The 27,776-nt window shown below is 39.9% G+C and overlaps 1 protein-coding gene across 1 annotated transcript in view; it reads left to right on the forward strand.

The window, feature by feature from the left end:
- The window catches only part of negr1 (neuronal growth regulator 1), a gene marked incomplete at both ends in the record, with an annotated part of 107,469 nt that overhangs the window by 17,573 nt on the left and 62,120 nt on the right, over positions 1–27,776 (forward strand). The window contains one exon of the mRNA XM_083672573.1: positions 17,159–17,397. Within this exon, the coding sequence (XP_083528699.1) occupies positions 17,159–17,397 (239 nt within the window). The remainder of the gene's footprint in view (positions 1–17,158; positions 17,398–27,776) is intronic.

The following is a 27,776-nucleotide window of genomic DNA, read 5'->3' on the forward strand; positions in this document are numbered from 1 at the left end:
ACTGTCCGGGTGTCTGCAGGCTAGCTACGTGGGTTATCAATTGGTCTGTGCCTCTGGCTTTTGGGTCTAATCAATAACCTTCATCAATTGTGGTCATTCAGCTTTCTCCACATGCAAGACCTTAAGCTCTGGGTGTCTTAACTCCATCTGGATCAGTTTCGCCACAGGCAACGTTTCCACACAGTGTTTAGCAGCACTGGTGTGATGGAGAGACCCGTCCCCCTGGCTCTGGGAAGGGTTGAGAGGACAGGCATGTTACTTCCAGGCATTACACAACGTACGCTAAGTAAGCGTCGTTCGGTCTTGTCTGTTACGCACAGCTCACATAAACTCATGGGTCACTAAGGGTCATGTGTCTTGTGTATTGTCTAGGCCACATTTGCATACTCTTTATGAAGAGTTCAAGTGTACACATTCAGGATAACATAAACAGGTCTTTGTCCCCAGGATCACAGATTTGCGTCACTTGTAGCCTACCAGCTCAAGACATACACTTCATATTTGATGTATGACATGAGATTATATTGCCTTTTTTATTTCACATAGTTAATTTCTTCTTCCAGGAGGTACTTAGCAGATTGCCATCAACAGACCAACTGTTCTTAATTGCGTTTCACAGTAAGGTACTGTGTGACTGGTTGGAAGATTTGTAATGTTGCCGACAGAGAGTGTTCAGTACTGTATGTGTAATGATAATGACAGTTCATCATCGCAGAGAATGTCTCTAATTTAACAATGTGCTCATTACTTTGTCATACCCTGACAGTGTAGCTACCAGATAAACCGTATTCCTTTCAATGAGCTCAAATGAAATCCTTCTACTATATTCTTACCATGCTTTAACATTGAAGGACAGAGTTAGATGCTCTATTGCTCAAATGTGATTCAGGATACAGTTTCTAGCCTGAACATTTTTTCTCTTCAGCATAAATGTCTATGTCGGAAATGCTTAAAGGTAATTTCCCCTCTGGGAGTTATAATATAAGAATATAACAGAAACTACTCTCACGGAGAAAATGGGACAAAAGGACATAACAGTTTAGAATTAATTTTAATGATAATGCGTTTGCAGTTATGACTAAATTCAACCTTTCCAAATGTCACCATGATAAGAATGGTCATTTTTGGATCAGGAAAGCAATGGAATCAGATTAGCAGTCATTGTATTGGCCCTGTTATCCCATTCAACTGTCTGACATCCTCCTACTTTCCATAAAACAATCATCAGCATTCGCTGAGTGGGGTAATTAAGCTTTTTAGAGATTTTGGGCCCCCATTAGTACAGTATTATGAGAGTTAGATGCTCTATAGCTCAAATGTGATTTAGGATACAGTTTCTAGCCCGAGCATTTTTCGTTCACAAATTATGTTCAACAACATTATCTTGATGATAATGTCCATATGGCATCCCTGATAGCATGTGGGGTTTATCGGTGATGAAATAAACATTTATTGTACCACTGAGGAATTCATCCAAATTGATTGAAAGAGCTTATGATACAGTATAAGGGGCGGGCTACATCTTTATGACATGGGTCAGAGGGTCTCTGTCCTTGCCCATGTTCAAACATCATAATTACATGTCAATGTACGCTCTTCATCTGCTCTCATATTCAAGTGGGACTGGCGCTTTAGACAAAAAGCCAAAGCCTGCCGTGGAAGGCAGAGCTGGAATCCACTGGTACTGTAATAAACTCTAGGCTGACCTACATGCTGTAAGGATGATTTTCTCCTCTTGTTAGTGTGTACTGGTGGGGAATTGAAGTCCTCTCTGTCCAGAGGTGATATGCCCAAGCCTCAGACAATCTCAGTAAGCCTGAGGAGAAAGAGCTCTGTGAGAGGACGCCAAACAGCAGCTCATATCACATGTGATGATGGGGGGACTGAGGGCCCACTCTCTCCCACAACACTATTCAGCTCTAGACATCATTAATCGCTGACAAAAATGAGCGTTTTGCTGTTTTCGTGTACAAGGAAAAATTGCCTTTTCCTGGCTTTTTCCCCATTGTGTGTGCTGGGTGAGGAGTGGCCACAAATATGAAGGGTCTTTCATGTGTTATAGTTTGTTGAGAAAATGATTGATGAAATTGTTATCCGCATCTATCCTTCAAAATGGGGGTTGCTCTACCTCCCTCCCTGTCAAGGTCAATGGTCGCCAAGCTTATGGGGGAAGCTAAACCTGGTAAGCTAGGTAAAATGCACCCCATTTACTTGCCCCTCCCTCAACATCTGTCAAATCTACATAGAAAGACTGGTCGCCATATTTCTCAGAACACATTCATTTCTGTGGAAATTGGAGAGAAGTTTATAGTGTATAATCATACCAACTCTTTGTCATTGTTTAAAAATGACATTTTTATGTATGACATGACGTATGTATGTATGTAATGCGTGTTCTATTACCTACCCGGCAGTGTTTGTCAAAGCACAGAGGCGTAGTCTCCATGTCAGAGCCTCAGAAGGGGTAGAGGAGGATTCTTCTCACAGTGCCAGTCATCATAGAATTGTTATCTTGTATGATCTGTGCTCTGTCAACAATGTCAACAGTCAATGTGTTGCTGAGAACACAGCCACAGGAAAGAGAACTGTATTTGTAAAGAATTTGAGCTCATTCATGAGTCACCAAAGCCTCAGAGCAAAGAGAAAAGGCTAACGTTAAGCTATACATTATGTTAAACCATGTCTCTACTGTTATTCTATGTGAAATGTATATAAAAAATATCTATTGCATAGTGAAATGTGTGTAAAACGACAATAATAGCATGATTGCCTCTGGGGTTCTTAAATATGGTTTTAAAACACCTTAGTTGTCAACCACATACAGTTACATTTATTTTACATTTATCTGTAAAATATGATATTTCAAAATTATATTTGAATAGATGGTCCTCATCAATCTGAGGTGCGTAAAACAAACCTGAATTAAATCGAGGAGGAAAACACTTCCTGTATTCGCATCAAATGAAAAGCATGTCCATGGAAAAACCCATTACACTGGCCTTCAGGCACTTTCCTATTTAACACTGGGTTCACTCTAATGGGCTTATTCAGTAAACCTTCCAGCCATCTTAAACTAATTGCATGTTTTATAAACTGATAAGAAAAACCCACACACGTCATGGGCTACACACACACACACACACACACACACACACACACACACACACACACACACACACACACACACACACACACACACCATACACATTATTCAGGGTGCAGCAATGTCAAATTTAAGAGCTTACATTTTTTATTCACCAGTTTTACTTTTACCTCAAATGATATACTGTGACAATAAAACTTGGTTGGTGTGGTTTAATTCCATATATAGCCCTGTAAATGTCAGCCTGAAATCTCTCTGCAAACCTTTTTGATTTCAGTTACTTTTCGATAAAGACAATTGCAAATTTGAGCATGCCATCATCTGGTGCGCCGGTGTGGCTGTACCATGGCTTCAACCCTACAGTGTAGGCTCTGTGGAGTCTGAATCTGAATGTGTGACTTCTGTAATGAGCAGCCCAAGATGCTGCTGAGGCGCATTAATGCAAAATGAATGAATGAGGTGGATTCTCCGGTGGCTTTCTGTTTTAGCATTATTGTCCTGGTTGCCAAGTTTTCAAGTCCCAGATGCTGCAGCAATTTACATGGGCCTAATGAACCTGTTCATTCTGATGCAGCGTTCCTGCTATTCCCTGTATCGTCAAAGCAGGAGTGGGGGAAAAGCCAGTCTCAAATCCATCATGTAATAGGCTTTAGATAACAACATGATGATGGTTCATATGTAACCGAGACAATCTGGTACCATGGTTTTGGAGCCATGCCACCACTGCTGTGCATATTTTAATGACAAAACACTTTAGTTGATATGTTGTATTAAGCCAGTAAACAATTTTTCTTCTTTCTTTTTAATATGTCTCAAGGAGAGGTAGGTGAATCTCCATTCATCAAATGTTTTATGGCAAACAGAAATATTGTGTGTACTCTACCGCACTCAATAGATGCATTGTATTTGGAAATTCATTAGAAATATATTCCTCTGTTATAACTGCTGCTTTTCTTCCCTGATTTGGCCCCCCATTTACAGTCACTGTATTGGCTGCTATTTTTTCGGAAACTACATATTTTCATCAATACGGACATTGTTGAGTGATGTCTGTTGGGACTCGGGATGAACAGAAAGACCAATTGATAATTTCCAGACAGTCAGACCCACTTTGTCTCCTCATTGTTGACGAAGTAATTTACCAACACAATCAACAGGCCTGATAGTCTTTAGCACACAGTCCTCAACGAGTGGGCCCTTCAAGGTCCACTCACTCTAGACATGTTGTATATAAGAAGGCAAAGGTTGTCCATCTTGGATGGTACATATATTCACATATGCAGGCTTAACCATTGAATAATTTAATGTCCCAGATAATTCAAGAATGTTGACTTGTTGTTTCTATATTTAGGCATCATGTTGATGCCCTGGGTCATAAATGTGCATTTTCTTAAAATCTTTTTTCCATATTAGTGTTAATTAGGTCAGGAAGAGCAATTATCATACAGTTGGATTGTGTTTATTTATCTGTCAGCTCTCCGCTTGTTGGATCCTCAAAGTTCTAGCTACAGTGCTGCTTAAAAGTTTGTGAACCCTACAGGGATGGTTATTATTTTTGTATAAAATCTTAAAATGAACTTATAAAACCTTTACTTAAACCCCAATTTGTAATAAATACATTCCAAATAAAGGACACAAACAAAAAAAATATGATATATTTTTATTGTTTATTTAACAAAAGTGGTTTAATTTAACAAAAACTCAGATTTCACGTGTGCAAAAATATGAGAACCTCTTCAGTCAATAGCTTGTGGCACCTCCATTAGCAGCGATAACTTGGAGTAAATGTCTCGTATAGCCACTAATCAGTGTCTGACATTTGTTTTGAGAGATTTTTGCCCACTCCTCCTTACAGAACTCAGCCAATTGAGTGAGATTTGAGGGATGTCTGCATGAACTTCCCGCTTCAGGTCCTGCCACAGCATCTCGATTGGATTTAGGTCAGAACTTTGACTTGGCCAATCCAAAACAGAAATCTTCTTTCTCCTGAGCAATTCTTTGGTAGAATTGCTTGAATGCTTTGGGTCTTGTTAGAAGACCCATTTTCAGCCCAGCTTTAGCTCCTTGACTGATGGCTTCATGTTTTGTTCAAGAATCTCCTGGTAGACCTCAAAATTCATGGTTCCCTTAATTATGTGGAGTCGTCCAGGTCCAAAGGAGGAAAAACAGCCCCAGATCTTGACATTCCCACCACCATGCTTGACTGTTGGGATAAGGTTCTTTTGGTGGTAGGCAGTGTTGGGTTTTCACCAAACATAGTGGTTTTGATTGTGACCACAAAGGTCAATTTTGGACTCATCTGTCCAGAGAATGGACTTCCAGAAACCTTCAGGCTTGTCCAGGTGGTCTCTGGAAAAGTTAAGATGAGCAGTTTGGTTCTTTTTTGACAGCAGAGGCTTCTTCCTAACAACCCTCCCATGAATGCCATTTCGATTCAGTGTTCTTCTTATTGTTGAAGCATGCACAGTTACCTGAGATGCAGCAAGGGAGGTCTGCAAATCTCTAGATGTTATGTTTGGGTTGGCTTTCACCTGATTTATTATTTTTCTTGTGGTTCTTGGGGATATTTTGGAAGGACGTCTACTTCTAGGCCGAGTTGCTGTCATGTTAAATGTCCCCATTTGTAAATTATTTGCCTCACAGTGGACTGATGGAGCTCACATCTTGTTGGGATGATTTTATATCCTTCCCCAGACTTCTTATCTCTATTTATCAGAGTCCCGCCCAAACTCTTTCCTAAAGATCTCTCCTTTGATTGGTTCATTTGGTACTTAATTATTTACCCACCTGATTCTACTTACCTACTTGATTTAACCAATGCAACTTGGCGTTAACTTATTTTTGCACCTGCACTAATTTCTTTATAATTTAGTTTTTCTAATACACACATGATTTCCTCTAAACCAACATATGGAATTGGTAAATATCAACCTGTTATGTCAGATAAAAAAGACTGGTTCTGATTCAATAAAGATTTCATGGTAAAAAAAAAAAAAAAAAAAAACTATAATTGCACAAGGGGTTCACATTCAATTCACTTTCAAGCAGCACTGTATTCCACATTACATAACAAATATGGTTTTTCAATTATACTTTGACTAACTGAATTAGAGTGCATATTTCGGTTTTATTGTCTGTAGGCTATTTGGATATGTGTGGTATGTACAGTATCAACTGCTAAGAAGTAAACAGTGCTTTATTTCTCACAGGTTCTCATATTGTAGAACCTGGGGGTGGTGAGGCAGTAGAGGGGTTGTTTGTGTAGGTATTTGGTACCTGCTTTTTAGCTCTCTCACCAACAGTGTTTGAAAGCAATACCTACCCCAAGGCCTATCCAAGTCTCTCCAACGCAGATTTTGCCTCCTGTTGACTCTCATCAGAAATCAAAATGCCTTGCGATTGCTAGACTATTTGGTTCCCAGCATGACAGACGTGCTTGCTCCCTCCTGGCTCTGGCTTCATCCGCACCACTGAGTCAACTAAACGAGATGCCATTGTACTCGAGCGCATTAATATCTTTAATCGTTTTAATTACATTGCACTGTTACTAATGTCTTGCCATGTAGTCCCAAATGATTAAAGCAATCTCAAAATTGAGTATTTGCTCTATCAATAACATGATAGAGGCCCTGTCTGTGGGACGGACCCTAAGCTGCGCATAATCCCTGCCAAATGGACTCACGATTAGCTTAACTAAGGAGTTGTTAGTCTCTGCCAACGCAGAGGCTGCATTTTAAACAGAGGGACAGTCATTGAATTTCTCCATTCATCCCCTCCTCTGCCTCTTCCTTGCACACACACACACACACACACACACACACACACACACACACACACACACATTTAAAACATTCTTTTGTCATCGTGAATGGCAAATTGAAGTCCATATTTAAATGATATACTGTACTGTATAATGTTGAAGCAAATGCTGAAATATTGTCCGCTTACAATGAATGGCTTTGATTACAGGGCCAAACCATGAAACTGCAGGAATTTCCCCTTGCACGAGATAGTCCTTTTATTAGAAGGGGATTCGGATGATGTGTTTTCTGCTGCTTGAGGGCAGAAGCAGAGAGCTGCGGGGTAGTCATGCTGCACAACCTAGTTCTTTCACCCACACTATCACATACTGTACTGTAGAGGGGGAAGTGGATGTGTGAGTATCTTGGAGGGGAAAAAAGAAACATGTCCCTAAAGGAAGGCTGTAAGCACAAATAGGGCATGTAAAATATGAGATGTATTTATTCCAATATTTGCAGATGACTGAAACCAGTTAAGTGGTATGGCAATTGCCTATGTCTGTGTGTCAGGGTGATAAATGCCAGTGCACCTACCTGCCTGCCAAGGGTTCTCAAGTCCTTTGACAATGAGGGATTGTCCATTTGTGCTATGGACACAGCACATCAAACCAGAGGATAAAGCCCTACATAACAGCAAGAACAAGCACTACTTTACTGTCATTATTTATGACAGGGGGATTACATGGTATAACATTGCTGTGTGAAAACACATTATTGTCTTGACATCACCATCCCCATAATAGCCACGCAAATCTCCCTGATCTGTTAATGTACAGTTGACGTGAGCCTTGCCATTGGATGTTGGATTGAGTGGGCACTTAGATTGGAATTGAGATTTGCATTGTTCAGTTAGGATTGTCAGAGACAAAAAAGCACTTGTCATTTCTACCTAATGCCCTCAGTAAAAACATTGATGTTTCAGTTCTCATGAGGTTTCTTTAGAATGGAAGAAAGGTCTTTAGACATAATAGGAAGAGAACAAAGACAGTCCTTCAACTGGGGAAGGGTTAGTCTGCTGATCCCAGATCTGCACTTGGGGGTGACTTCCCCTCTGAGCTGTGTAGTGGGTGGGCAACAGTAACAGGTGGAGCGCTCCGTAGCTCACGTACCACCCTGACCCTCCCTCTGACTCCACTTCACCCAGTCTCCCTGGTACTCTGCCAAGCCTGACCTGTCACCTGGGTGGCGGGCCGCAGGCAGCGTGGGTAAACACCCCCACAGACTACCCAGGTGGGGACGCTGCACACTGCACTCAAAAGACAGGAAAGCCCCCCCCCCACCCACATACCCCAGCAACACAAACAAACGTGCGATAGAGGTGTGCACTTGAATACCAAGTAGCACTCTCAATGAGAATGTGAATTATTATCTGGAATATTACTTTTAGAGGGGATTATTATTCAGAAATACAAACCCTATTCAAATGATGGCCTTATTCATGAGTCCACTCTTGTGACTGTAATGACAGTTTGAAGGTCACAGGGTTTTTGAGTTGCCTTGTTTTTCATGCATTCAAACATTACTGACCCACCACAAAGCTACACATAATGTTGTGTGAGTAAAATCTTCAGACCCGTGAGTATGAAGTGTAGCTGTAATATCAATCTGAATATGAATGTAGGACAGAAGGCTGTAATAACTCTTTCTCTAGGTTGTGTGTTGATGTGGACCTGGGCACAGATGGCTCTGCTAGGCAGCTGTCCCTGATGTGCCATTCAGGTTGCTCCTGCCAACTCAGAAAGGGTAACAGTAACACAGAATGAATACTTCAGAGCAGCCTAGATTTAGGAAAGCAGATGCTAAAACCATGTTGCATGTGTTTGCATGTGTGTGTTTGCCTGTGTGTGTGTTTGTCTGTCTGTCTGTCTGGGTGGGTGGGTGGGTGGGTGGGTGTGCGGGCAGGCGTGCGTGTGTGTGTGTGTATTCCATTGTGCATGTTTGCGCTGCTGACCGTGTCGGCCGGTGTGTGAATGGGGATTGGCACTTGTGTGTTGATGAATGTTCACAGTCATAGAAGGGAAAAGGCCAATGATAAGGTATATGCAGTATTGTTCTTCTGAGTGCACATTACAACATATTTGAAATGAAATGAGGCATAATTAATAGGCTCCCAAGACCTAGGAACCATTATAGTGCTCAGAGTTGCAGTGCTGTCTGGGGTGAGTCCACCACCCACTGCCTCCCTTCCCTGGGTCTGCAAGACAGAGCACAAACGCAATTATCCTTTGTATTTATATTCCTACAGTCTCTCTTTCTCTCTCTCTCTCTCTCTCTCTCTCTCTCTCTCTCTCTCTTTCTCTCTCTCTCTCTTTCTTCTATCTCCCCTGCTCTGTAGGGGGAATTACAGAGGCATGTATTGTGCATGTGAAATCCAAAATTCTGCTGTTACATACACACAGTTGGTCCATTAATCTAAAATCATGAGCCCTTGCATCTAAGGATGTTTCCCGCCCCCTATTTTTCATGGATGGCAATTGAATTTCAAGAGCAAACCCAATTATGCCACATTTTTAGCCAATTCTTATCATTTTGCATAAAAGTATCAGTGCTTGTTTTGCCAAAACCACAGGAAGGTTGCAGTGTACAGTCTCGAACCATTGATCTTGAAGGGCAGCGTAATTTGATTTGGGAGATGTATTGTTGGTGGTCTCTGCAACCAGAAGTAATTACGACCATGTGAGGAGCACCTAGAGAGATGAAAAAAACACTATTTTCGAGGAAACTATTAAATAGCCTTGCTTTTACATATTAGTGTAAAAAAAATGAAAAACATTGCCCACGAGGTGCAACATCCTGTTTGGAGAAGTTAGAGGTTAAAAATGAGGTGGTTGTCAAAACAAGTTCACAAGAAATTCACAACAAGGTATTAATGTTTGTCTGCTGCTATTTGTCTGCATTTGACATTTAGAGAGATTTTACTCCAAATTAAATGACACTTCTAAACTATTTGGAAGAAAGTATATTTGTCCTTTGAGTAAATGTTTAGTTTGAAGCCGAGTGAGGTGGCTTGCTCTGATGCATGATTAAAAATGTTTATAAAATAGTCTACTTCATGCAAACCTAATTGCAGTGAACATTCAGTTCCGCAATGGGGGAATGCTGACTCATGCACAATACTGGGCACTATCCAATACTGGGGGTTCAAATAAGGGCTGTTTACATAATAAATCTGCACATGCTGCTGTTTAATGTCTTCAATGGATATACTGCCAGTTGTGGACACGATTCAATAGAATATAGTTATCAAACCATCCTTGTTGTTGCAGTAGCCTTGCTTGAGTTTGCCATATGATAGATCTGGGGACTCTCTGTGGCCACTGGGATGTCACGGTGCACTGGTTCTACGGTAAACCACAGTGTCAAAAATTAAGGTTATCATATCGAAAGCATTTGCGACCTGTAAGGTTATCGTTCACCAGTGTTACTGCTCAATGAACTGCTAAAACTAGTGCCAGTGTGTTCCACAAGCAAGGAGCCAAGAAGCCGATAACCAACTCATTATCATACTTTTTGAACTTCATAAATGTTTTCATTTACACGTAAACATTATCTATTGATGAGTGCCAATCACAACTTATGCAATATCAAATTAAATCTGAGCGCTCTACTCCTTACTCAAGTGTTCCAGCGGCCCTGCAAAAAATAATATAGGAACTTGTGTGCGCAGTATGATCAGGTGAAATTATACAATGGTTTGATCCGAACGTAAAAGTTTAATAAGCCTACACACCAGTAAAAACATAATGTCTGCCCTAAAGCGAACTGCAGTTTTGGAACACAAAGGATTCGCGGTAGAGTGGAAAAAGGGAGAGTAGCAGATCAGCTCATGAAGAACAGAGAGGTAAGGAGGGAATTTAAAGTTAAATATCAAGAAATGACTTGACCAACTCATGTTTTCAAAATATCTGTGTCTACTCTCACATAGTTTGTTGTAGTCATCACGCTTTCTCTCGTCTAAATTAAGCTCTTGGGCAGCTTTTATACACACGACAGCAGGTGTTTTAGCAGTATTTTGATATTAGGCCCGACACATAGGCCTAATGCAACCTATTACATAATAAAATAGGCTGCTGAGTACACTCTAGGACAGAAGATGAATTTTCTGTCCCATGCCATGCTCTACTCTGAATAGAGTAGTTAACAGACTTCATGGCTATGGTTTGACAGACAGGTCGGCCTATCTGTGACTGTCTGAAGATGAACAATGACAACTCAAAGAGGCACAGTTATTTTATAGGCTAAACGGTAGGCCTAGGGGATCCCCTGTATCTTTGGTGATGCATATATGGCTACCTTTTAGGATTCAAGGCTCTAGATTGTAGGAAATGGCTATGACAGGTGTTTAAAAAAGAAAAGGTGCTCCAGCTTTCAGAGAGCCTCTCCTCAACTTAAAATCAACTCAGCTAAAAGAGAAATATATGCATTAAAATTGCATATTTCATTGATTATTTTGTGTTTTGATATCTTTCAGAACAAAGCACTGTTCATAAATGCACTTATGCAATTAAAATACTGTTCCTTCAGTCCACATATTTTGATTTTGAAATGATTTTAGATGTTACAGTAGGCTTTTTTTAAACTAATGTAAAACCGTAATAAAAATAAATAAAACCATGGTTACTGGGCACTTGAGCATGAACGTTATCCAACCTGCTCACCCCAAGATATGGACGCGTGTTCTGATTCATACAGCAGAAAATGACGGAACGTCGCTGGTTCGAATTGTGCTTCGGACACTACTTTTTTTTTGTGCTAACTCTTGCTCATTCTTGTTGCAACTTACCCAAACCTTAACCACTCAAAGGTAATGCCTAATACTGCCTACGCAGAATTACAAGTCGTAATTCACGTAGTCAACCATATGTAAACATAGGTCGTATTCTGAGGCATGAACAATCTGAACATGCGTCCGTATCGGCAATGAGATCAGGTCGAGGTTATCATACCATTAAAATCTGGTGACACCCCCTAGTGGCTAGTGGCCAGTATCCTCTCTTACTGAAAATGTGCTATTTGTTTGTCACTGTAGACTGTTCTTATGTTTTATTCTATGTCTTCAAGCCACTTTAGAATGTGACATTTACTCATTATCTGTGTGTGTGGAGAAGCCTCAGAGGAGTACTGCACGGGGACCTGGTGGTTGCTACATGTAGGGCTCTGGATCCCACACACATCAAAAGCATAAAGCATATTCACACATGTTCATAATGGAAATAATTGTGTCCTGGAGGAAGAAATTGCTACAGCATTACGCCCCAACAAAGACATTTTGAATTCCAACTCACAACTTTGAACCTAGCATGATTCATGAACCCCATTTCTCATTCACTTGAAGTCGAATTCATTCAATCAATGTCAGTGTTCCAAAAGGAATCAATAATGAGAATTAATTCAGAGATTAGTCATTTAGAGCTCTGAATGATTTTCTGTACTTGAATTAGTTTTAGTGTAAAGACATGCATTGACATATGTTCCAATTAAAAGTAAATGGTCTATGGTCCCTAACATGTGAAGGTTTTAACTCAAAACATGAAAAACAGGATCTGTATGAGTTTGTCACAATTAATAAAGTGTATTTTATGTATAATTTATGTTTTTTCCTTTTTTTCCTAAGCATAATGTGAACTGAACTATGCTTAGCTGTAGGCTACTCTTTGAACAAAGGCTAATGCAACACGTTAGTGCTATTTCAAGCATGAGCAAACCCTTCCAAAAGTGTTTTTAAACTGAAAACATTACTTGGAACCGAATCGCTTGTCTCAATAACCTCACAGGGGAAGTAAGAAATCAGGTCTCTAGCTATGTTAAATGGGTTTATTGTTCTCCTGACAGTCTTTGGTGTTGGATATTGGTGTGAGCCTTTAGACTGCGTGGATTGTGGATTATGGCTGGTAGGCTTCAGATGTGTCCCACCAGCCACAGTAGGCAGGATTACTGCAGGGATTAAGAGCCTGGTGCTCTGTACCTTCCCCTGCACAGCACCATGTCCTCATTCTCTCCCATTCTGTGTCCTCCCTCTCATACTGAGTAAACACAAACATACACCTACACTCACACCAAACACACGCACTTACACACACTTAGACACACAACAATAGGGCACGCTCACAAGAATGTACACCCACACTATGTACACACTCACACACACGCATTCTTTATGACCCATGCCCTACCACAGATGTAGAGAAGGAAGTGGGATACAGGATGTAAATATACTGTATTACACTCTGATTCGTCCTATTGAAGGTGGAGGACATGATAATACTCTCGCTATTTGCGTACACCTGTACTCATCTGTGAAGTAGTACCAACAATAGATACAACATCTGCCTTAAACATCACAATCAAAAGGCTTCCCTCTCACAAGATTTTCCAGCGCTATTACACTACGTTCTCTCATTATGCTCTTCAAAACATTTTTATTCAAGCAGGATAAGTGCTCCGCCATTAAGAGTAACACTCAGCTATTGTCTGCAAACAGCTTTCAGTGGCAATGGCATTATAAACCACAGAGGACCGAGTCGAGCCTTTTCTGTATATTAAAACAGCCACATTTTTAAGGTTCTCAACAGTTTAGAGATAATTGCATAATTAAATGGCTGTTGAAGAAGATGGCTTGCATAACCTGATATAGCTTGCATGAGTGAGTCAAGACTTTCAAGAAACTGTTCAAAATGTTTTGTTTTTCATTTATTTTGTTATTCATTCCCCTACTACTAGATGTCATTGGCATTATTTGCAGGTAAAAATGTTGCATGGAGCATCTTTAAACAATCATGTCTCATAAAACCTTCATTTATAAAGCCTACATTTAGTGTGGCCTTATACAGTTTAGAATAAAGAAAAGAAAACCTGCACTCACTAGAACTACTTTTAGACAAGCCTGAGATCAGCCGTGGTCAAATGACCACGTTTCAGCATTGACCTTCTACAGCATTTCCCCTCTATTGCCATAAACAGTCCAAACATCACAGTATGTAAGAATCCACTCCTGTATACACTGCATGCACCAGTATTGATTATATGAATATGCAAGGAAATACTGCACAGCTAACAGCTATGGATTAAATAAATGTCCTGGGTGTCTATTACATAAGTATTACATAACCTCAAATTTCAGACTCTACTGTAGAGGAACCCATCCAGCAGTGTGCTAATTCCTTCTGCCAAATGTGAAGAGGTGCTTAATGTGAACTACTAGACTGTGCAACACCGAAATAATGTTTGCAAGATGAGATTTGTAATGTTCATGCCAGGAAGCATATTTACATTTGTGTGAACCATTCAACTGAGAAAGACAATTTAGAAAGCCAATAGGAATCTGGGTCAAACCTATGTCCCAGCGATAATTATGGCATACTATCAAAGTGCCTAAATGAGTTTGGTTAAAAGGATTACAGTCTGCTTCACTTAATAACTGCCATACTGTAATTAACGGTGGGTTTTCTGCATTCTCCATTCATTCAAGGTGCTCAAACACGTTCACCCTTTCTTTTTTTTGTGTTGCGCATAATTACTGGGGGTGAATACATAAATTGGTGGTCTTTGTGATCCCAAAAACACAAAATGCTTGTAATGAGCCCTGCTCTTCAGAAATCAGTCTCATTATGAAATAAATAACGTGCCATTAAATGAATATTTCAGATGTAGAAAGCTTCCTCAAAATGTATGCTCCAGGGTCAATTATATAATTAACCTAACTTCCTGTAAAACCATGTGAAGTCTGTCTCCCGCAGGGCCTCTAAAGGAAGGGCTTGTTGAAAGAAAAGCCCACCTTGGGTCTGATCGCTTTTGTGTTGATGTGCGTCTGAGGGGAACTCTTTGAGGGGAAGAATATAGGTGATTAAGGGAAATTTAAGCAGAATAGAGAATCAGCTCCAAACATGACTTGATTGCCATGGTTTTTTTCAGTCTGTCATTATCACCGCAAGCATTTTAGGGGGTATCAATGTTTTCTCTGTAGTATTGAAATTGGATGACAGGGCAGGTTGTCAATTTCATGTTTCACATTTAGGAATGGTCTGAAATCTAGCATTTTGGTCAGTTTGTCAGCGCAGTGTTTGTTAACTTACTGTACCCTTTTTGAAACAAAAAAAAAGAAAATGCAATAATTGGCATCGTAAAGCAATGACCAATATGTGTCAAATGATGAGTCACTTGAGGGCTACTTGTTCTGTAGACCGTGTTCGAGGAGTCATGCTCGAGTTGGTTGGTTAACTCACACTGCTCCTTGTGGGTTTGCCCAGAACCTAGACTGCATTATCTCTGTAATTGTCCATTTTCCATTGTTGACCAGTGTTTTGCGACAATACCTCCAGGGCAGTGCCTCCCCTGGGTGAGTCTAGGGTGGACTAGGCCATTGTCCTCTACTGTTTGTCTGACAGACATTTTCCTGGCGAGGGAGGCATAGGGGTTTGCTTGTGGTGCCAAACTGATTTCCTTGGTTGCTTTATTGCTTGAACTGGCACCCACAATGGCACGGTGACAGCGGCTAAACAATAGCTTGATGGCCCATTGTCCTTCTCATTATTTCTCTGTTTGTGACATTTTGTCATGCTACTCTAAGGCTGATAATAATCGTGACGAACATGGACACCGCGACTTCAGTAGCGACTTTGTGTTTAATATAAACTGCTACACAACTTTTTGGGGACAACATAAAAGAAAGATTAGCAAAGAACTTGGCACCTGCTAAGCCTCCACACTCAACACTGAGGTATCTCAATCCAATAACCCTTGCTTTTCCCACAGGGCTACAATGACAGGTGTCAACATAAAAGTCATACTAGATGCCAGTATACAAGTACAGTTGTCCAACAACATACAAGGTCATTGAGTTGGAATATTGGAGTTGGACAACTGGAATATAAGGCATGCATCAGTATGAAATTAAACTGTTTGCTTTATTTATTACTTCACACGAAGTAGTACACTAGTCCCTAAAGTGTGCAGTCAAAGTAACTGGCCTGCAATCTGGTTGTCTGGAAAACTGACCAGAGGGGGAACTGAATGTGAGTGTCCTTCAAGAAAGGCTATTTGAGCTGAGCACTTGGCAGCTCATGGATTGGGGTTGTCTGTGTAGGGAACTCTCTTTGTGTCCTGATCTTCGCTGGTGCAGGGGCATTGTAAATGTCTCTCTGTGACTGCACCAAAGCATTTGGCTGGGACGGGCCAGCATCATTGGAGTGGAGGCTCCTTGACTTGAGAAGGTGAGTGTTTGGAGGTTGTGATGGTCAACCTGCTTGGATCCATCCGATGGATCCTGCTGCATATCCTGCTGGTTCTTTACCTGGTGTGCCAGAACTGGAGATACAAAGAAGTGAGTGGCAGGGGCATGTCAGACACAGCTGACAGTAGTCTGTGATGTCCCTAGCCATGAACTGCCACTTGGCCAGGTGTACTGTTCTCTGGCTTGAAAGAGAGTATTTTTGTGTCCTCTGTGGGCAGCTGGAGTGGAGTCCATATGAGTATTGTGGCACATGGGGAACAGCTTTGTCTGGAATGACAATATGCAGAGGAGGCTCCTCACCTGGTTTGTTACACACACAGTAGTAAATCACATCATTATGTAAAAACAGTCTCGGAAATGTTCTCCTAAAGACTTTGAGTGCAGGTGAACAGTTCCTCAGCGTCCACTTAGGGGATCTCCTTCCTTTGACTGTCCATTCACGCACAGGACCACAATGACAGGTGTCAAAATAAAAGTCATACTACTTCTCAGTATAAAAGTACATGTTAGGGTCTTACACTACTTTACCCATCAAAATAACACTGATTTACTGAGAATGAAAATACTGCTTTTTGCAAGTGATGGTTCCATAATCCATATCTCATATTTCAACAACAGTTTTAGAACACAGTCTCTCACTATGAGTGCTAGCATTTGAAAGTAAATGGTACTACTCAATTGTGCATTGTTATCACTGTAGCAGTGAGTGATCTTGATACTATACCTCTACTTTCACGCTCCTGCAACCAAGTTTGCTTCTCTCAACCAATATGTTCTCTTTTTTGATGCCTCCTCAACCAAATAGCACTCAGCCAACAAGTACCTTGGTGTGTGTCCAAGTATGTTTGCAGACATCTTTACTCTTGTTGACAAGTAGGCTATACAGTCTGTGTGGTGATTCAGTCATGGATATGTCACTGGCAGTGTTCATATATAACAGAACAGATATATTTGTTCAGAACGAGATATATGTGTTGTATGGAGTCTCAGGTATGAAATCTGACTGGACTCTTCTTTTTCCTCTAGATGCTACCTGTTGGATGGAATCTCGAAAGGTGCCTGGTTGAACCGTTCCAGCATAATATTCGCAGGGAACGACAAATGGTCAGTGGACCCCCGCGTGTCCATTGTATCCAGTGTCGGAGACAAACATGAGTACAGTCTGCAGATACAGAAAGTGGATGTAACTGACGACGGCTTGTACACATGCTCGATTCAAAGTGAACGCAAACCACGGCCAAAGCACCTTCATCTTATTGTAAAAGGTACGTGTCTATCTGCTTGATCCTACACTTGTCTGCTATGGTTTGGTTTGCTCTACTTTGTGGAATTGTGTAAATTACCATTAATTTTATATGTTATAGAATGTTAACTTATGCACAGTTATCTGCAGGGTATGAAATGTCCACTTGTGGGATATGATAGCCAGACACAGGTTCAAGAATGTGCCAAACTGAAATAACAGAGGAAAGGCTTTATTAAACAGGGACAATTTAGCTACAGTAATTAAATATTGGTTGGGTGGGGACCTAAACTGATGACAGTGATGGCTAAGCTTCCATGATGTTGTTTGCAAGCTATTACATGGATCATGTAGTCCACACAATTAAACATTTTGCACCTGACAATATCCTCACTTTGCCCAATACATTGGGTAGCTAATGGTCACAGGTGTATCCAGCACCATCTGTGCTGGCGAAGTGTCTGTCACTTTCAGACTCTGTATAAGAATAACTGTTAGACATTTTTTTTTTGGTTTGGCTTTGAAGTAGTCCTCTGAACAGAGATCTTCCTTGATAGAAGCACACTTACCTACTCCATGTGTTTTATTCATGCAGGCTATGTTACACTGAGGGAGTTAGGCTACACTGAGTTAGGCTATATAATGTGTTTTTATGTCGCTCTGGTTTTGTCTCCTGAAATATAGAGATTAAACAAGGTGAGCTTTTTGTCAAATTGAGAATTTGGACCGTTCTGTGAAAAGTAGGGTAACACTTTATTTGAAGGGTACTGACATAGTGTAATGGCTTTATGTCGCATTCATAACCTCTTCGTACTGATAGTGCATAAGCATTTCATGAAAGCAACTGCACACGTGACATTGAATGCTTTATGTAAGCTGTTGACATTACCATGACATAAGAAAAAGCATGACAGGAGACCCCAAAATCGAATTCCATAAGACATCTTTACACTATGTTATGAGCCTTAATAGTCTATTATATCAATCAGCCCCCATATTGGTGATTGTCATTACCTCCGCATCCTCTCTATGAATGCATTTTATACACATTAACTAAAGTGATGGTCAAATTTGGATTCACAACCCCTGCCATGTAAAACTTATATTAATCATCCCAGGTATTTGCATTGGAAACCATTTATACTAATTGCAACCCCTAGGGGCGGTGTCTACGAATTTAGATCACAAAACTAAGATATAACATGTTAGACTAAACATTGAATGAATTTACGAGTACTTATGACAGAGTAGTCTCTTGACAACACACTCAGAGAGCTAGCTAAGTTAGTCAATATACATAGGCATCTTAAGTGCAAAGGTGAAATAATAATGTAATAGTTGTGAATATAAGTGAAGATCTTTTTTAAATGAATGAGTCTATGCATTGATTTGTAGCCTACTGTACATTTCCACACTTTTATCTCAAGGGCAATTAAAGTTGTTTAATTAATGACCCTCAGATGTATTCTGTGTAGTAACATGACTGGGAGAACTGTAAGAAATTAGTATAAGTAGTGCTTTATGGCAAATCAATAATGTTCCATGTACTGTATGTGTCATGAATGAACAAGACTGCCGTCGTTGTAGTTTGGGGTATGAACATTATTTATAGAGCATACATGAAGAGGTGATAAATGCAGGAGATATACAGGACATGACCAGAGAGTGCAGCTTTATATATGTGTCATGAATGAGCAAGACTACCATCACTTTAGTTTGGGGATATGACAATTATATCTGGAGCATGCATAAAGCGGTAGTTCATGTAGTTGATTTACACAACAAGGTAATACCACCACCACTTTTGCCCAAGGGGATCTAAAACAAAGAGCTGATAGGAAGGCTTCTTGAAAGGGTTCGTGTACATGAGTCCTACATGACAAGGCAATTATGTTTCATATAAATGTTGTGAATCAAAATTATTTTAACCACTTTAGTTCATGGGAATAACATTAATTCATAAAGCATACATGAATGATTCTTAGTTTAAGGGATACACAGGACAAGTAATGACTGTTCACCAATATGTGGGCTCAATGAAGTACTACATTAACATGAGTGTTCCCATAGTCATCCATGAACAAACACCATTTCGAATGCACCTTCAAGGCAAACCACATGCTGCACCATATCACAGACGAGTAGGCTCATAACATAGTGGAAATATGGCTTAGGGTCTCCTATGCTCTATTATTTATGGTGAGAATGGATGAGCTAATGTCAATGGCTGACATAAAGCATTCAATGTCAACTTACAAATGTTTTCATTAAATACTTATGAATGCACTATGAAGAGGTTACGAATGCGACATAAAGGAATTCATATAAAGTCTCACCAAAAGTAGTTAGTGTCTTCACAGGGAGTCAAAGGGAGGGGCATCACATACTGTATGTTTCACCCTTTAAAATGAACCACCATTGGGCTTTGAAGGCAGCACATTGGGCTTTGACCATTTTGAAGGCAGCACAAATTGGATTGTATATCCAGGAATATTTACCACGGTCAATAAATAATTTTGTTTTCTGCTGTTGTCTTATTGAGAACAGTGTGAGTTGTCTGACATGCTAGCAAGGAGCTAATTGGCAACGCAGACAGCAGAATAATTGTTAGCTGTTGGGTAATAGGCTGGTGGCTGAGTTTGTATGGTAATGCTTGAATGAGCCAGTCATTGGGTGCTGCAGAGCAGGCAAGTGACCCTATTGAAAATCCATTTTCCAAATGACATGTTCTATCTCTTTAACAGGGTGATGTGACGTTTTAAAGCAATTATATTCAACCTCACTCAGAATAGGGTTCTTATGTCGTGCACTTAATGAGAGGTTGAAAAGAGAAAGCTTTAGTAGTGGTCCATTGAAAAAAATGACTGTTTTTAGTTGGTTTTCTTTCGTTTTTCGCATGACCATTTAGTAGGCTATGTGGCGTGGAGCCAGGGTTGTGTCGGGTCATGCAGCCTCACACCACAGCCATATGGCTACAATCAGTCTGAAGCTGGCACGCCAGCCGTCCGTTAAATTTGACATTTTCTAATGCACATAATTCCTGATGGGTGTGACCTACAGTCACAGAACCTGGTACACAGTTTGGTCTTTCTCTGTGAGAGAAACGTTTATGTCACAAGCCCACCCTCCCCACCATATTGAGTTATTCTCTACCATTTTCAAATGTTACATCAATGTCATTTCCATGTCTATTGAATGTCTGTTTCAAGGCTGAATGTCTATTTGGTGCGTTCGGATCTGCAGTAGCTTATTAAGCAAACTATAACTCCTTATACACCTATATTTAGAGTGGCTAGACATGTCCTCCATAACATAGCCACCAGACAAAAGCTTGGAAGACAAAGGCATATTTGAGTGTGTGCTGGAGGGGCCCAATGCATCACAGGAGGACTTACAACCTGAAGCAGATGATTCACTCCAGCTGATAAATGCCCCCAGTCAGGTGCCTGACAAGCTGCTCACCGTGCTTAAGAATATGGTTCATTACCACGCCAGTCGCTCGGTCATATATCTGTTTACTCTATGTAGGTCCACACAGCACACTTTGGCAAACTTCCAAACCTTCATGTGGTGTTGTACTTTTTGTTTTGCTCAAAGATTCGGCTTTGGAAAAGATTACTACTACAGAAAATAACCCGATGAGCCTCATTACTTGAAACTGCCTTGCCAATGACCATCAGGTCATGCTCATTTTGTTTATACTGTGTTGCAAGAGATTTTGTTAATACATTTTGTTTATCCTGTGTCCAGAGATTTAGGGAGTTATTCTCTACTGCATGTCAGAAGACCAACAACTGGCCGTGCAGTGAAAGCCTGCACTGTTTTCTCATACAGTGTACAGTCCATAGGCTTTGTCATACAGTATCATGCTCCATAAACTTTCCTTTACTCTACCTGACGGCAATCTGCATCTCCAGGAGGCTCTAGTTAGTATGAAGTTTCACATCACCAGACATATCCCTCTGCATTAAAGGGTATTGGGATATGCATATGAAATAGGGGGTTAGATATGGCTCCCTTGCCTCTCAGAATCATTTAATCTCAGTGTGACATTTATCCTCCACAGGGACCCCATGTCACCTCAACAAATTAGAGTTTTGCATCTGTGCTTCTCTCCGTCAGCTTTATTGCCATTAAAGAGTACCCAGGAGACACAGAAAACCATTGAATTCAAAACGCTTTATTGCTTAGGCTTCTCAGCTCAGAGGGTTGCCTTGGAAGAAAGGGCACATCTGAATACCTGATTTTCTCCATTGGCTCTGTTTATAGAGGAGAGGTTTTTTTCATTCTGTGAAAAAAACAACTCGAGATTGCTTTGGTCTGAATGGATCAGCCAATTTCCCACCAATGCCAGTGTAAACAAAATATTTAGAAAAGCTAGAGCATCAAGATATAGCCTAATGCAAACACTTATTTTTTGGCATTAGAATGACAAAAGCAAAGTAATGTAATCCCTGGCAACACTTTACATTAAGTTGCTCTTAAATATGTACTGTAATCACATTGTGATAACTGTGGTATCAACATTGTACAGTAGTAACTGCTATGGAACTGCTATGTAATTACAGTCTTGCGCTGGTTAAACGATTGGCCAGAGTCTGCTCAATCAATGTCTCCCTGACAATAACAGTATAACTCCATTTAACATGTTATAAATCAAAGGTGATGCCAAATACCCCAGTGCAAATACCAAAGGTGATGCCAAATACCCTCATTGTATAAACCAACACCGCTAGACTGTAATTACATAGCAGTTACAAAGTAGCTACTTTGTAAGTACAATGTTGATATCACAGTTATTACTATGTAGTTACATACATTTTAAGGCAATATAATATAAAGCGTTAGCGTCTTTTTCATATCCCTTTGCATTACCAGGAACCTTGAAAAATGTATTTAATCGGATCACACTCTAATACCTAAACTAATTAATGGCTTAGTCAGTATCAGTCATTTTATTTGACCATGAGAAAAAAAGGTTTGTACTGTATGTTCCTGTAGTTCAGGTTTGATTAAACTGAAGTTTAAACCTCATTGACCTCATAGGCTGACCCATTCATAATGCATATACCCTCTGACCATATCTGGTGCAGGATTCAGAAGGAGATATGAGAGATAGCTATTAGTTCCATCCCCCCACCCCTCAACCCACATGGCATCACACTTCCTCAGCTGCCATTTTATTTCCCTCTCTGTTAATTAAGATTGCGTACATGATAATGTATTAAATATGCATTGCACCTTTCATCTAAGAATATCTCATCACAGAAAGGAGAGGAAGAGGTACCCCGTCCTCCACCCTCAAGTTATGCATTGTGATTTTGTCACTCAAGACCCAGATCTCTCAATTCAAGATAGAGCTTAGGCAATAAAATGCTTTCCAGATATGTTTGTCTATAACACATAGGATGTTCAATGTTATATCATTCATTTATGTTGATATACAAGTTGAATGCAGTGTTATTGGAAGCTATTGTATTATTAATTGAATAACTAAGCAATGATCCACAGCTTGAGGATAAGTACACTATGGAATTAAATAATTAAATGGCATTTATGCAATTAATGCCATATAATTGCCTTATATGTGTCAACATCTTGTTTCAAACCCACTGTCAAGCCCCAACATGGACATCAAGCATGCATACAGTATCAGGTTTACATATCTGAAATGATGTTATGTAATCCTGCTTCTGATGAAAATGCTTTCGATATTAATGTGGAGACCACAGCACATCCACTGTGATTGATATCGCCACTAACATATAATATGTGTCTCTGTGGGGAGAGGCTCTCAGTATCACAGAGAAGAGAGACCAGGCAGGGTTAAACCTCTGGGTCTCACTCCAGCTTTGATGTCAGCCTTTGGCTGAGTATAATTATAGAGTACGGCATAAAAACCCCAGCAGATCCAAATCTATACTTGATACGGTACGATTCTGTCACTCTCATTAATTGCTTACTTATAAATAGATTTAATTTTACCCAAGCTCTTGTCAGGAAATAAATTCCAGTCAGCTGCACTTTTGCACCATTCTCTAAATTAATTTGGAGAATGAACACCTTTTCAATGACATTTCTCTTTCATTTACTGTTGAAAATGTCTCCGGAGGGGGCGACTCCATCAATATCATATGGTTTAAGCATAATGGCATCTTAGCTCTAGCTTGTTCTGAACTTAATTAAGTATAAAAAGCATTGTGTTAATACATTGGTAAGACTGTTTTCCGTATAATGCTGATACACTTCACAGGCTTAAAGTCGATAGATTTAACCAATATCTGATATTAAACTCTAAATGTTAGTTGTATTACTCTTGCTTTGTTTCTCTTTGTTGTCAATAATAGTTCACCAAACTACAATGCCCTCTGAAATTCCTTCAATACGTTCTGTGTTCAAAGCCAAAAACATCAAGTTAAATCCAAAATAGGTTGACAAAAATGTAAGGACAAAGGACAATCAGCAGACAGCACTCCTCTTACAGTAGCTTTAAGCTACATGTGTGTCTAGTGGAGTGTGTTTCAAGGAACAGAGTGGCCATTTAGGTGTGTGTGTGTGTGTGTGTGTGTGTGTGTGTGTGTGTGTGTGTGTGTGTGTGTGTGTGTGTGTGTGTGTGTGTGTGTGTGTGTATGTGTGTGTGTCTGTGTGTGTGCATGTGTGTGTGTTTGTGCTCCAACAGTATATTTTGAATCCTCATTGAAATAGATTGATAGACTGTATGGCTGCTATTACAGTAGCTTTGGCTTATTAAAACAGTGGGAACAAAGGTCAGACACTGCTTGCTCGTGTCCTCTATCTCTGCAGAAGGGGACTATCAGTTGAAGATTTAGAGAGAAAACAATCCCCAGTGTATATGTGCATTTCAACATGATTGAACTGGTCTGTGCACTTTCAACAGCCCCTGCAACATGTGTCATCATCATCAACATCATCATCATCCTGATCCTCATCATCATCTAAGACTCATCACAGTTACAATCCAGCATCAGACCTCTCCCTCCTTTTGTCTTGATGCTACTAGCTGGAATTATAGTACATCATACATTTGTACATCACACCCATTTCTTTTCAGGCTGCATATGCCCAGAGTATGACTACAGTACTGTAACACAGTGGGGATATGTGACTTTCTGCAGTAGTAAACAGGTTGCAAAATCAACTCCCTAGTACAACAGAGGCCACTATCTCAAAGACATACTGTACTTTGTCCCGAATTTGGCAGAAAACATCCTGAGAAGACAGGGGCAGTATCGCTCTGTACATAACTCTGAACACACACTGACCGCAAGCAACAGGACATTGCCCTTGCATCTCTTAACTGAAATTCATCATGAGAAACATGGTTTGAAATTCATGGTTTTGAAAGTGCAATTTGCCACCGGAGTGACATGCCTTCTTGCAATCAGCTTTTCTTTTTTTTTTTTTTTGGGGACTTTTTATGGTTTCCAGAACACAAACTCTTAGTAACATGAAGAATGACCATGTTTTATTTTCCCATGGATTGAGATGATTGCTTCGCATACATTTTGGAGGAAACATGTAGGAAAGGAGCCCAACTTTTGTTTGTGAAATTGAATCGTGTACAGTAGAATGTACAAAGTGTAGTCAGAGCCATTTTTTGACAACCAGTGCTTTCATAACTTGAGGAATAGAAGAACAACAGATAATATTGGTTTTCCACAAACGAAAGACACTACTAAGGGTTTTTGTAATTGTCAGTTATTGAATATTTATAGGTATGGCCTTTTCAGAACCCTCCCCCTGGCATGAATTGCACCACATTACTGTACCTGCACATTGTTTTGAACAACGCTTTTTTATCCAGCGTAAATTCCTGAAGGAACCCTGTCAATACTGGGCATCATCAGATAATGAGTGTGCCAGTTTGTTTAACTGTGCTCAGCTCAAAGCAGCCCACACACATTTTTTCGGAGAATAATCGCCCATCCTCTCCAGCACTTAAACCTTCCCTTGTTTGGCAGACAGTGCTATTTGTCATAGGCCTTGGTGACTCACCAATAAAGAGAGCGGTTTGGAAGAACAATGCATGGCTCCGTTCAGGTCCCCCCCACTCTGGACCTATTGTCAGTGGATGATGCACTGCATCCCGAAAGTTTAGTGCTTCATTTACCAAATTACTCACTAGATATCAATTTTTCAAGGGAATTGTGAATGTCATCACAAATTGATGAAGAAAGATTAAACATTAAACATCACTTCAGCTATGATGGGTAAGAGAGGTCCTCCTTGAACTGAAATAGAGATTCCTAGACATTATTAACTGCATCCTAGAAGTATGGAGCAGGGATAGTCCTGTTGTCTTCCTGGAGGGTCTGCCTAGGTTTCATATCCCAGTACTGAGTGGAGAGTGGGAAAACATATGAATCACACAATATAACAATGAGCATATTATTGCATTGTACTGAGCTCTTCACCACCCATGAGATTGTATTATCTGCACAACAATTGAACAACAATTTTAAATGTTCATTCTGCATTGTAGAATCACCAAAGAATGTGTAATTATATGTGGTACCCAACAGCAATGCAAAAGGTACCTCTAGAGAATATCAGTAGCCTTCGCATTCTTAAATATAATACAGAGAGCCACAAAATAGCAGACGTGAACAGGTGCTAGAGACTCTCCTGAGTCTGACTGAAATGGCGCTAGTTTGTGTCTGCTGCCAACTGCTGTCCTCCATTAATCATGACCCGGCTTCTGTCGTTTGACCTCTTGACCTTTAACGCCGCGTTGAGCTGCGTCAAAGCACTATGACAGATGGAGACAAAGCTGAGCTTCTTCACATCAGACCACATCCAAGCCCTCAGAGTGCTGAGACAGTACATCAGCCTTAGCAACGGACAATTGGTCGTTGGCTGGTATTTCAATATTGTAAAGCCAGAGAGTGTGCACTCACCCTTTCTTTTGCGTCTTCTTTTGTATTTCAAAAACATCCACTTCCTCACAATATCTCAAAGACTTATTATATTAATAATTGAAAAGCCGTAGCAATCAGCTTTGAAGATGAAAAGAGAGTGGCCCTTGTAGAGGAATTTTGTTTATCATGAGAGAGATGCTGCAGAGAGACACTGATTACCATGAATAAATTAGAAGCCATTTCAATAAGTGGGTGATACCTTATCTTAGAATTACATGCCCAGTGCAGCTTTCACATTCAAGATTAATTGCTTCTCACAAGGTATTTCCAAAAGTTAATTTTCATCAATTGATTCTCTTTAATTTAAGAAATCCTCACAAGTGGTAAAATGTGCTAACTAGCTCTTCAGAATCACACTTTCTGCATCGTTACCCACATCTGTAATCACTCAACATATGTATGAATTCTGACATTTTTGGAAGCATGTTATTTTTGCGTCATTAGGTCATGACAGGAATATTATCATAAACTCATGACTAATTAGTGGTTGCACTTACATCTTGGTCACAGTTGCACTTGCTCTCAAAGATATCTTTATTCAAATTCTTCACTGTCAGGGCTGGTATCCAGAAGGCAGATTAAGCATAATCCTAGACTAAAAAGCATCCTTGCATTTCCACCATGGAATTTAACACTAGCCCTTTATAAGTCTGGTGTATTACTGAACTTCGATGTCAATAACCTTCACCACCAATCTATCTTATCTGTCTATAACCAATAAGTAGCCTAATTGACCAAAAGCCCTTATGAAAGGTTGATAATAAATAATATAATTTTGTTGAATATTTACAGTATATATAATCATAACATCTCCCCATCATAATCACTGCCTAAGTAACAGTATGAGGCTACCACTGATCCATTTGAGAAAAATGACATGAAGTATGCTACAGTATATACTGTATGAGGAATAATGTTCTAACTTAGAAGTGGGCAACTGAAGGAGTTGAGAAAATAAAATAACTTACGGGTTATGCAACTGAACCTGTGGTCACATTCAGCTTTAGTGTTGTACATACCAGGTGCATCTACTGTGATTCTCCTGAGAAAGGTATTGTACTTACTGAGATACAGATGTAAAAATAAAACTAGGTCATACATAAAACAAGATGGAAGCTACCACAGATGTATCCCAAGCAAAGAACAACTGAACAAAAACTAATACAACTGGGTAGGTCTGTGTATGGTAGAACAACTGATATATTACAGTGATATTACTATTACTCAATATAGGCCTATAGAATGATTGTAGTACTGTATGGTTACATTATATACATTACATTACATTATTACATTATACTTAAATGGGTTCCACAATTCACAAACACACACTTGAATCGACGCTCTGGGAGGAAATCTCTAACACAAGAGTACATTATGTAACATCTCGCCCTGTTCCTTAGTTTATGTTTGTTTTTGTTTTATGTTATTCATTTATTGTTTCCTGTTTTATTTAGCTTTT

Source organism: Argentina silus, assembly GCF_951799395.1.
Source record: "Argentina silus genome assembly, chromosome: 6".
Taxonomy (NCBI): domain Eukaryota; kingdom Metazoa; phylum Chordata; class Actinopteri; order Argentiniformes; family Argentinidae; genus Argentina; species Argentina silus.